Source organism: Cyprinodon variegatus, unplaced genomic scaffold (assembly GCF_000732505.1).
Source record: "Cyprinodon variegatus isolate N-32 unplaced genomic scaffold, C_variegatus-1.0 Scaffold757, whole genome shotgun sequence".
NCBI classification, from domain to species: Eukaryota; Metazoa; Chordata; class Actinopteri; order Cyprinodontiformes; family Cyprinodontidae; genus Cyprinodon; species Cyprinodon variegatus.
This window is the reverse complement of record NW_015151210.1, coordinates 159,667-171,765: the sequence shown is the minus strand read 5'-3', so window position 1 is coordinate 171,765 and position 12,099 is coordinate 159,667. Positions and strand designations below refer to the sequence as shown.

At 38.6% G+C, this 12,099-nt stretch overlaps 1 protein-coding gene across 1 annotated transcript in view; it reads right to left on the bottom strand.

Annotated features, from left to right (window-relative positions):
• gdap2 (ganglioside induced differentiation associated protein 2) overlaps positions 1-12,099 on the bottom strand; it is a 61,035-nt gene that overhangs the window by 19,385 nt on the left and 29,551 nt on the right. The window contains exons 8-11 of the mRNA XM_015395737.1: positions 11,067-11,217; positions 9,575-9,651; positions 2,126-2,202; positions 1,751-1,890 (exon numbers count right to left, since the gene is read on the bottom strand). Coding sequence (XP_015251223.1) covers positions 1,751-1,890; positions 2,126-2,202; positions 9,575-9,651; positions 11,067-11,217 — 445 coding nt within the window. The remainder of the gene's footprint in view (positions 1-1,750; positions 1,891-2,125; positions 2,203-9,574; positions 9,652-11,066; positions 11,218-12,099) is intronic.

Genomic DNA, 12,099 nt, shown 5'->3' with positions numbered 1-12,099 from the left:
GTATTCAGTGAAAATATCGCAATGCATCGCGATGCATCGCGATATTTCAAGTATCATGATGCATCGGGATAGAATCGCATCGTGGCATGTGAATTGTGATTCGAATCGAATCGTGACTTCTTTGCCAATACCCACCCCTAGCTTTTGGCGACAGTGGAGAGGATAAACTCCCTTTTAACAGGAAGAAACCTCCAGCAGAACCAGGCTCAGTGTGAGCCGCCATCTGCTGAGGCTGACTGGGGTTCAAGGAGACAGAAGCAGAGATACAGAAGGCAACTGTTAAAGGCGTCCAGGAAACACACAGCCAGGCAGACGAGCTCCGAGCCAGCTCCCATGTCAGAGCATGCAGAGAGTCACAGTCAGAGAAACAGGACTACACTGAAAAACAGGCCGATCCCCAACAAATATACACCTTATTATGTATAGAATTAAAATAAAAAAACGTTGTTTTTGCTGCTCTCTCCTCCTGATAAAGATAACATTTACTCAGAAAGAAAGTCTTGATAAGGATTTTGATTGGAGCAATTTTCATTCAAAAGAGATTAAAATAGGATGAGTGCTATAGGCAGGTCAGAGCTTCATATATTAAAGACTATAAGCTCTTTTAACTGTTCTTCAATACTACAAAGGAGTATTAGGGCCAGGCTAGAGATTTTTTTCTTCTACTTCAAGAATAAAGGCGTAACATTACGAGAACAAAGTCTTAAATTTAAGAAACTAAAGTCGCAAGAAGAATACTCATAAAATTACGAAAATAAAGTCGAAATATTAAGCGAATAAAGTCCAAAAAATAATGAGAAACAAGTTATATTTTATGACAACTCCCACAAGAAGCACTTTCTCCCCTAAAATGAGGAATGATGATCATCATCTGAAGTTATACTTTGGCTCTGGTTTGAAAAATAAGGAAATCTTTTAGCACCAAATTGGGCAGAATGTCATAGTTGGCTTCAGTTGCTGTTTGGTGGTGCCGTCATCTGCTGGTCAGACCTCGAAGCTTTCTTTCTGAAACGGGTTGGCGTTTGATGACTTCATTCTCATAATATTATTACTTTATTCTCGTAATATTATGACTTTATTCTCAAAATAGAAGAAAACAAATCACTAGCCTGGCCCTAATACTCTGTTGCATCAATACAAACACAGAAATCAGTAAAATATTTGCTATATTTAGATTCTTAAAGAAACATTTAACAGAAATGGATGCAGAAGTTCAACATGACCTGTGGTGGAATGCTCAGCTTGTCAGATGTTCTGTTCGTTTCCTCTATGCGACTTAAAAGAACTCTGGATCTCATTTATTAAGGATATCAAATAGTTGGCTACATGTTCAAAAAGATTCCTCTTTAATCATTGCTCTGGCTGAGCTACCAGATCTCTGAAGGCTGATGGTGGTTCTAATTATTATCTATTTTAGAGTAAATGAGGCTGGTGTGCTTTAAAATGTAGCATAGATCTTAATCTATCCATCCCCTGATGCACGACCGTGAAGCACGCGAGTTAAAAACAAACCTCTAGAAACTCATTGATCAGTTTTAATTACTACCTGTTCCAGTGGAAGCTCGATTCCACTGCAGAAGGAGAACTGAACCCTGTTAGTTCATCATGACACAAATCAAATCCAAGCAGTAAAGTCTTGGTTTGGCTTGAAAATTCACTAGTTACTGGCTGATTAATTTCCAGCACTGATTTAAGATAATAAAGGATTGAGACATTGAGATAAACGAGGAGTGAAGAAGATCAAACTGACTTGATGTCGACGACGTCGTAGAGGTTTCTGAGGAAGTCTGAGTCCAGATGGTTGTGCTCCCCAGTCAGTGTGTGGAAGTAAACAATCACATAATCCTTCACTGTGATGTGATCCATCACATGGATGAAGTACAACAAAGCCTGCAGAGAAAATGCAAACACTTTTTTTCCCCCCTTTTTTTCATAATGTTGCTTTTTTTATTCTTCTTGGGAATCAATCAATTTAATTTTCTTTTATGAATTTACATTCAGAGTTAAACAGTCAGCATAAACAAATCATAACTAAGTTATAGCTCTGCATTTATTGTTCAATGTCAAACACAATCAGAAACAATAAAAGATAAGGACACACAGAGATGCTAAATGTTTAAGTTACCTTTTCAAGGTCAATAAGGGTGACTGGGATGTTTCGCCCAACCACAACCATTACTGTCCTGCCGCACATATCCACACCTAGGAATGATAAGACAGCTCAATCAGAGTTCTGATTCATTCATTCAACAGATGAAAGACAGCAGATCAACACAGGAACACATTGCAGGCTATTGAGGGGAGAATTGGACCTCTGTCAGTTTGCGAGGCTTTTAAAGAAAAAAAGTGTTACAGTGAGGAAAATAAGTATCTGAAAACCTGCTATTTTGCAGGTTCTCCCCCTTAGAAATCATGGGGGAGTATGAAATTGTCATCTTAGGTGCCTGTCCACTGTGAGAGACATAATCTTAAAAAAAAAAAAAAAAATCAAGAAATCAGAATGTATGACTTTTTTAATTATTTATTTGTACAGCTGCAGATACTTTGGACTTGTCTTATGTAAATCTCAAGGACTCATACATCTTTAAAGTAAAGGGCAGAATATACTTCTGCAGCCGCACACATCAAATGTCGCTTGGGTCTGGCTGCGAACCAGTTATGCTGGTATGCTTCTGCACCATTGGTCTGGAAGTTCTAGGGACGCACAGCAGTTTCCCGCGAAAGCGCAAAGGAGAGCCTATTCGAGAACTTTGAGAACTTCGGCGGCGCTAGCGGGAGTGTTTATATTCCAAAACAACAATAGCGTGTCTGCAAGATATCACTCTCACGGAGATAGATCTAGAGTTGATAGACATCGAAGAGGAACATGTTCTGTTAATGGAGCTAACCTCCTCCATTAACCTTTTGTCCTAGTTGTCCATTGTAGTTGTTCCTCGGTTTCTAAAAATGGTGCGCCCCAGGCACCGAATCAACAACGACCACACTGACAGCCGAAAATGTATGCAAAGAGCCAATCATAGCTGCTTTTCGTCTGCGCACTTCCGTTTGAGGTCTGCGCGGGTTTGCGACCGTCTGACGCTAGTCAGGAATTTCTTTGAGAGACAGATTTGACGGTGGCAGAGGCTATGCTTCAGGAGCATAAATTGGTCTTAAAGTAATATAGAATAGGAGGACATAGGGACCTCTTTTTCATCATTCTGCTTCATTCTATCTCTATTCTCCCACTCTGCAGATTCTGTTAGCTCAATCTCTAACGTTCTGCTCTCTCAGCTTTTTCTCATAGCAGTTTCACCTCTTCTGTTCCTGTTTGGCTGTGACTCCATCCTGGAGAGAAATATCAGCTGTCCTGCTGCCATCAACACCTTTGTTTATAGATGTTGGAGATCTGCCTTTAACAGTTGCTTTTTGTATCTCTGCTTCTGTCTCCTTGAACCCCAGTTGGCCTCAGCAGATGGAGGTTCACACTGAGCCTGGTTCTGCTGGAGGTTTCTTCCTGTTTAAAGGGAGTTTTTCCTCTCCACTGTCGCTACAAGCATGCTTAGTGTGAGGGATTGCATTCGAGTCAATGAGTCGATGCAATCAACTGGTTTTCTTTAGATAGAAAACTTGGAATCAGTCTGGATGCATGATCTGGTGAACTGTAAAGTGCCTTGATATGACATGTTTTGTGATTTGGCGCTATAGAAAGTAACTGAAATCAATCAAAAAAGGTATTATTTAGCTGGACTGAAAGCAAAAAATGGCCTTTTGGATTGTAATGGTTGCACACTCTAGAACTCTTGTATTCTAGAAGTGAATCAAACCAAACTGGGCCTTAGAATCAACTTGTTTTCTTTAGATAGAAAACTTTGAATCAGTTTGGATGTATGATCTGGTGAACTGTAAAGTGCCTTAAGATGACATGTGTTGTAAATTGGTGCTATAGAAATAAACTGAATTGAGTTGAGGGTCCCTGAGATGGAACCTTGTGAAACGCCACATGTGGTCTCTGATATAAAGTTCCCTACAGACACAAAAAGTTCCTGTTCTACAAGTAGGATTTAAACCAGTCCAGTGCTGGACCAGAAACAGCAGCCCAGTTTTTCCGGGGCTCCAATAAAACTCTAAATTCAGGTAGAAAAAATGTATCAGTAGTTGCAAAATTTGTAGTTTGGTACATTTTGAGAAAGGAAACCCTGGAGAACTTGGTCATAAAAACCTTGCTGTCCACTGCAGATGACTGTTTAGGGTGAGGGTGTATAAATATCCAGGCTACCATAAAGAGAAGACTGCTTGAAGTTAATACGGAGGGCTCATTGCACACTTCAAGGATAGAAAATTCTGACAGTTAAAATCAAGATCTCCTCCATCAGAACGACCTGGAAGAGTTCATGATCCAAAGCATGTAATATCTCCTGTAAAACACTGTGGACAGTATCAATAGTAATAAAAGTTCTATCTACAGCTATATAATTTCACACATTACGTTTACACTGTAAAACAAAGGAAGTGGTTTCATAGATTTGTGGTTCTTTCGCATGTTTATGGTTGATCTTTGTTCAACCCACAAAATTAAAGCCGAAAGGCAGAACTTCACCTGCATGAGTCATTTTTTTTTCTCTTTTATTAGTTGAGGTAATCTTTGGATCCATAATTAGAAACACAGCTGTCTCTGTCAGAATATTTACAGTCCCATATATATTCTCCTATAGAGGCATGTGAGCGTGCTGCACCGGGGACATAAACAAATGTTGACTCTGGTTTACCTGTTTAAAGAGTACCTCCTGAATTCTCACACTTGAAGTTCCCTATCTCTCCAGGAAATACACGCAGGGACTGCTGTTAATAATGCTGCATGAACTTACTGCACTAGCTGCTAATTTTAGAAGCTGAAATAGCATGAAATAAAATCTGTCATCACCTGGTTTTAAAAGAATGGAACCTGTTTATCAGCTGAGGTGTTTAACAAAGATTACTTCTTCTCGCACCCTGACTGACTGCTAATTAAAAAAATGTCTGATTATTCCTGACAGAAAGGACAACATAAAATCGGTAAATTGATGGATTCTCTAACATTTAACAATATCGACTGTAGCAGAATAAAAGACCCTCTTTCCTTTTTAAAAACAGCAGGCTGGTGTTATATATTTTAAATGTAGAAGACATGTTTTAACTACTTAAGGGAGGAACAAATAGTTATTCATGTGTTGCAAAGTGTCTTCTAAACAGTTTTATTTGTGTCATTTCATAATATTTGTAATTTTTGGTGATACAAAAGCAGGTAGTGAGTTTTTTAAAATAATTTCCTTATTATATTTAGCACTGATATCTGTCCTTGGATAAAATAAAAAGTCTAGTTATGAGTTTCTTTATCATAAGATTTATAATAGAGTAAAACTGAGTGGCTCAGATGGTTACAAATACATGGAAATAGGACATTTCCCTGCTTCTACTTATTACCTATGGTAGTTTTCAGCAGAGAAAATCCTCAAGGCCATAAAAGGAAATATAATGTAAAGAGCAGAGAAACTATTCAGTCAGGAATCCTCTGCATTAAACAACAGTAGCCTCTAAATCGTGGAGAATCAGGCAGGTTCACCATCACACCTTAAACCTGGTTTGGGTTTTTGTTTTTTGATTGATTGATTGACTTTAATGATCCAACAGTGGAGGAATGTACTCGTTCAATCAGCTCAAATAGTCAAAAAGAGAAGAAGAATGTGCCAAAGGGAGAAGACGGTGCATGGGGTATATACAGTATAAACAGTGCGTCCACATATGACAGCTTTTTTTTTTAACTTTATGACACACCTGAAACTATTCTGAACAAAGTTTGTTTAAAACCAATTTGAATGCTTGCTTTCTGTTCTCAGGTTACTGAGTGACACGGTTTCTATTCTGACCGAACTCAACATAAGCCTGTCTGTCAGGTTTTAATGACAAGGAAACGAAACAAATTGCATAAAAACAACAACAAAACAGAATGACTAAGCACCAGGATCTAAATCACATTTACCTAAACTTAGCTTTCCAATCTGTCTTTAGAAGTTTACAATGAATTAGGGCAGCAAATAATGATGATTTTGCGAAGAGATTAAGCTGTCTAGAGTTTTTTTCGATTAATCGTTTTAATAATGGGATAGCCAAAGGTGGAGGAGTTCTGGATAGAGCATATTGACAGACATTTTTTTTTTAATCTTAAATATTTATATCTTTTTACTCCAGTTGACAATCGATTACTAAATTAGTTGACGTTTATTTCAGTAAACGGTTAATCTCAATTAATACTATAAATCAACTTTTTGGTAAAATGGTTTGCCAACATGGAAATGGGGACTTTCTTCTGTTACAGTAAGAACTGAACTAACTTTTACACTTTTATTCAGAAAGAAAAAACTAAATGTCAAAAGCATGATATAAGAAAATCCTCTAATCAAAGCCAAAACATGATGCCAGACTATACAACACTGCCTCCTGCTGGGGGAAACAACATCTGCACCTGATGTAAGATAGGATCTAAGTATACAAAGAGTTCTTCTGTTTAATATTTTGGGGTTACAAAAGTAATTGCACATATAATGTGCAATTACTATTTGATACCCTGTGCAATAACCTGTTTGTCTATATTTGACACCCAGTGCAATAACTATTAATATAAATATCCATATATAAATACCCATGGGCTGCTCAGTGGAGCAGTGGGTAGCACTGCTTTCTTGCAGCAAGAAGTTTCAGAGCTCGATTCCCGGCCCTGGGTCTATCTGCATGGAGTTTGCATGTTCTCCATGAGCTGTGTGAGTTTTCTCCGGGTACTCCGGCTTCCTCCCACAGTCAAAAAACATGACTGTTAGGTTAACTGTCTTCTCTAAATTCTCCTTAGGTGTGAATGTTTGCGGGAATGGTTGTTTGTCCTCTGTGTCTCTGTGTTGCCCTGCGATGGACTGGCGACCTGTCCAGGGTGGACCCCGCCTTTCGCTCGTACAGGTGGAGATAGGCACCAGCACCCCTAGCAACCCCACTTGGGATAAGCGTGACAGAAAATGGATGGATGGATAAATACCCATGTAAACACCCTGTGCAATAACCCTGTATAATATACTGTTTATACTGTGTATATCCCATGCACCTTTTTCTCCCTTTGGCACATTTTTCTCCTTTGACAATTTGAGCTGATGTAACGAGTAAAATTCTCCACTGTGAGATCAATATAGACAATCAATCAATATATATATACATTTATGTTCAGTATTTTTGGTAAGATATTAGAGGTAATTCAGTAAATATTTCCGTGGCAACTTAGGTCTTATTATATACACGTCCCATAATGATTAAACAATGCAAAGCTTTTGTAGAACCCACACTAACTTAGTTCTTCTTTATTTTAAAATCTAGGACCTGGACTTGTTCAATTGTTTATTTGGGGAGATGTTTAGGATTTTAGACCCACTTAAGAGCCCAGGAAACAATTCTAAATTTGAAACTATTTAATGTAAAACAATGTAAAAAAAAACAAAAAAACAAAAACTAAAACAGGTCAGAAAAACTAATGTGGAAGGTAATAAAATCAAAGTGGAGAGTAACGCACAACAAGCTGAATGGTTCTGGTTATGTTCGTGTGTTAAACTTAATCTTCCTACAGTGATCGATTATTAACCTTTAATCCAGATTTTTGTCATTCACATGAGGAAATATATTAATTTTATTATAATGATTTCACTTTTTCTACTACTTTTTTAAGACCCAAGAAATGATAGAAGCGAATTCTGTTTTTCAGGCTGCATAAGAATCTGGTTTTTAGATTTTATTTTTAAGGACATGGCTGCCATTTTATCTGCTGAGCTTTTGCTGTTAAAACATCAAACCTTAACATTTTACACTGATATCTTTAATGATGGAGTGATAAAGTTTTGCGTAACGATAAAGTAAGAAAAATAACACCTTATTTTCTTTTTGTTGTTTTTGTTTTTTTTTAATAAATAACCTTTTTTTGTCTACATCCTAGCCTGTTTGTGTGGATCGAAGTCTCTAGCCTGAACACAGCATCCCAACATGCCGCTGGCAGCATCAGTCTGTGCGTATGCGTTTCTCAGCGGGGATCAGAACTAATGGAGGGTAGACTGATCTAAATAAAGAGCAATCCTGGAGGGAAATGTGTTGGAAGCGGCAAAAAAATTTGAAAATGTGACTGAGGTTGATGTTCCAAGGAAAACCACTAAACATCCAGCCCGAGGTGCAAACATATGGTTTGGATCAAAGCTGCCGTTTTTCAAAATAACCAATTCCAAATTCCAGATATGGAGGATCAGACTGAACTATCCTGGAACAGAGAAGGAAAAAAAATACTGGTCTTCGTATGTGCCAAAAATCCGCAGTGAGACTCCAGCTTTTCCTTTGAAAATATGTAAAGAAAAATTATTTTCCTTCCTCCTCAATTCCAAGATTCTGTGATCGTCTCTTACATGGAATTCAAATAAAATAAAAATTGAGGTTTGTCGATGTTGGATGAGTTTGAGTTTGTGTGCACTGCAAAAATGAAAATCTAAGTATTTTTACTTAAAGCTACAGTGTGTAATTTTCAGCGACATCTAACGTCCAGACTGCAGACCGTAGCAACATGAACATCTCCCCCCCACCGCTTCTCCCCCCCAACAGTACAGCGAGCGTTACAGGACAAAATGTCTTCCACGACGTCCGCATCACCTACCTTCTCAAGTGATGAGGTTTGTTTACATAGATAATTCTACAGATAGTATTTCATTAGTCTGTGTAGGGTATAGATTTCATGTAGACTTAAACAACTTGCCGTAGTTACTTTCGAGCGTAATGGGCGATCTCGCAATCGCTAGCTTGTTGGCTCTGCGCTGCCGTAGCGCAAAGATGTCTGCCTCCATGGCTGCGAGACCCGCTCCTATGTAATTATAAATAACGAATTCTAAGGCAACGCAAATATTAAGGTTAAGAGGCTGAGCTCGTAGATGATGATAAATAACATAGTTATGTAGAATATATTACATTTCTGACTGTATATCCCTGTAATTATTACACACTGTAGCTTTAAATGAAGTGCATTTTGTCTTGAATTGAGGAGGTGAGTGAGACTTTGCTAATGGAACAAGACAATATACATTTAAAATAAGAAAAAAAAATTTGTCTTATTTTAAGAGCATATTATCTAAATATCTTATTTTACTGGTAAAAACACTCATTTCATTGGGAAATCATTTTATTTACCTTCTCAAATTATGGGTAAATACTCTTTTTTTTTTTAGATTGTTTTTGCACAAACTGCATTTAGTTCTAACTGTTTTATTGTTTTTTATTGTTTTAAAAGCATCTTTCATAGCTTAAATTGATTAACCCATCCACCTTCCAGAGGGAAATAAAAGCTACTTTTGAAAGTCATTTATCTCATTTGTCACTTTTTATTATTGTATTTGGTAGAAAGAAAAACATAAATTTGATTTTTAAGCCATATCACCTACCAGTAGAGCCTCTATTGCTTAAAATTTTAATACTTAACCCCAGAAAACAACATGTAGATCAATGAATATTTCAGTTAGGAATATTACCAACAGTGAGCTCCAGTGAGACCTACCCGTCTGATATAAGGCTTTCAGTGCAGCAATGTCTGACAGATCCTCGGCTCTGGCTCGACACAGCCAGCGGCTGTAGCTGCACAAATCAAAACACACAAAGAAAAATTGTAATTCGTTACGTTCAGTGACTAAGTAACCATCATTAAGCAACATCTGGTCAAACTGAAGCATGGAGGTTTCTTAGGAAGTGTCGACGGGTTAGGAGGGAATCAGAGATCTTAGTGCAGAAGATCATTTAATTTGGTGGTTATAAATTACACTGCAAAATCTGGAAGTCCATCGGTTCCTTTACAGGCCTTTCATCTTCACAAACCTGATTTTTCCCTCAGTGAAATAAACACAGATAATACGGCAAAACTTTAAATTATTTTCTTCTTCGTTTTTAATGCCATTTGATGCCAAATGCAAAAGAACACATGTTCTTCTGTGGTGTTTGTCACAACGCACTATTACCCAGGTCATCTTGAAAACATTGTTCTTTGAAATGTTGGCCAGATGTTCGATGGCAAATCCTCCCTCTTCAAGCTGTCAATCCAACGACGAACCCGTCCGTGGAGGATCATTAATCGGAGAGGTGAAATAACTTAATTTTTTTCACTCTTACCCGATGTGTCCCAAAATCCAACTGCCATGCACGTGGGCATTGCCAGTTTAACTACAGCTCTGGTGAATTTCAATGGTGAAATCTTTTTTGTTGATTGCAGATGTGTCTAGTAGTTTCCATTGATTTTGCTTGTAAAACGGGGAGAATGGCGCTCAGCTTACCGCACCGTGAGGTCACTGCCAGAAGATGTAAGGCGTGAGGTGTTATTATATTTGGGTAAAAATGGCCGCTCCCTGACTCAGTGATCGCAACATGATTAAATAATAAATTAATTAAATCACTGCAAACGTATTAGTTTTAAGTATAAATAATGATCCACTGATTATTCTTTGCTGACCTAAGTTCTCATTTAATTCTGAATTTGATTCAGTTTCATTCTTTTTATCTTCTTCTGAGTTTCCGGACTCCTTCTTCCAGAGAAGCTCCTGAATTTGGGCAAGTTCAAAGCCTCCTGGGAAATCTCACCGTTCAGATGAGAGTGAACTGATTTTCACCATCCATAATGCTAACCATGCTAATGTTATCAGCTTAAAATATCTGTCTTAGATAAATAACTCTGTTTCAGATTAAATGCTTTCTCTCACGCACAGTGTGACGTCGCGTCTCATGATAGAAATGATTAATGGCCGATCCTGGAAAGAAGGCAGGATTGATTATTATAAAAGCTTGGTATTGAAAGCTCTGAAGAGAAATCTGAATAAACCCTGAAGCTTGGAAATCGACTGCAGGTCTCTGATCTCTGCCTGTTAATGAACAGAAAGTATAAGGAAGTAATTTTCGGATACGTAACACCTGACCATGGCTGCTGATGCCACAGAGCCGGTATCGGTTGGAGGAATGACACAAAAGCAAACTTTCAGAAAGCTTTCGGTGGTTTGGACTCTTACTTCCTCTGGTGCTGTTTCTGCATGGCCACCTCTGACATCTGGCCCTGTAAGATCAGCTTTCTCTGCTTGTCCACGTCGGCCTCCATCCGGGCGAAGGCGTGGTTCCCCACCTGACCCAAATCCAGCTCCAGGCTCTCCTCTGCACAGTCGTCTGCACAGAAACAAAGAGATACTTTCTTTATCAGACCTGCGGCGAAACACTGAGATGTCCTATGGAACAAAGAAACACGCAAAACAGAAAAAAAGATTCCAGTTTGTATCAGTTTCCTGTTTTCAAACCAAAGCTGACTTCCATGTTCATGTCAACATATCTGCCTGTCCTTGTTGGTTATAATCCACGGATGGCGTATTGTGTGTGTTTGGGGGAGACGATCCAGCTGAACTTCAGCTGACTGCATCCAGCCACAGCTCTGCTGCTTCTCCAAACAACCACACTTATGGCCTGAATTTGATCAACACTGACAGAGCCATGCGGTGACTCACTAGGCCTGCGTTACCACAGCAACTGGGCTTCCTTGCAATCAGCAGGGCTTACTTTGGATCCACGCTCTAAAGCCACAGCTCCATGTTCTGAAGCTCCATGCCAGCAGACATCATCGCTGAGGTCGATCGAGGCTATAGGATCAACACGGAAAACGCTCTCGTCCACAAAAACAATGGCTCTGGCTTTCACCGTCCAGCTCTCAGAAACCTTAACGTTCAGAGAGCAGCCAGAGGCTTCGTTAGCTCCAGAGGAAAAGGAAAAAAACATCTGTATTCTCTCTTTTCACCCATTAATTGGATTTAATCTCCTTAAAAATGGAAGAAAACTACATTTCAATCAGAGCATGACTCATTATTTCCTTTCTGAAACTTACAAACCATCTTCTGCTCTCCCTTTAAATCAAAAGATGCACGCAGATTTAGATCTTAGATGTTTTGATCCAAATCTAAAAAACCTCAAAACCAGAACAACACATAGTGATGCACTTTTTCTAACTAAAAATAACAAGCAGATGGAGGTACGAGGAACATGCTCTCATGCAGAGGTATA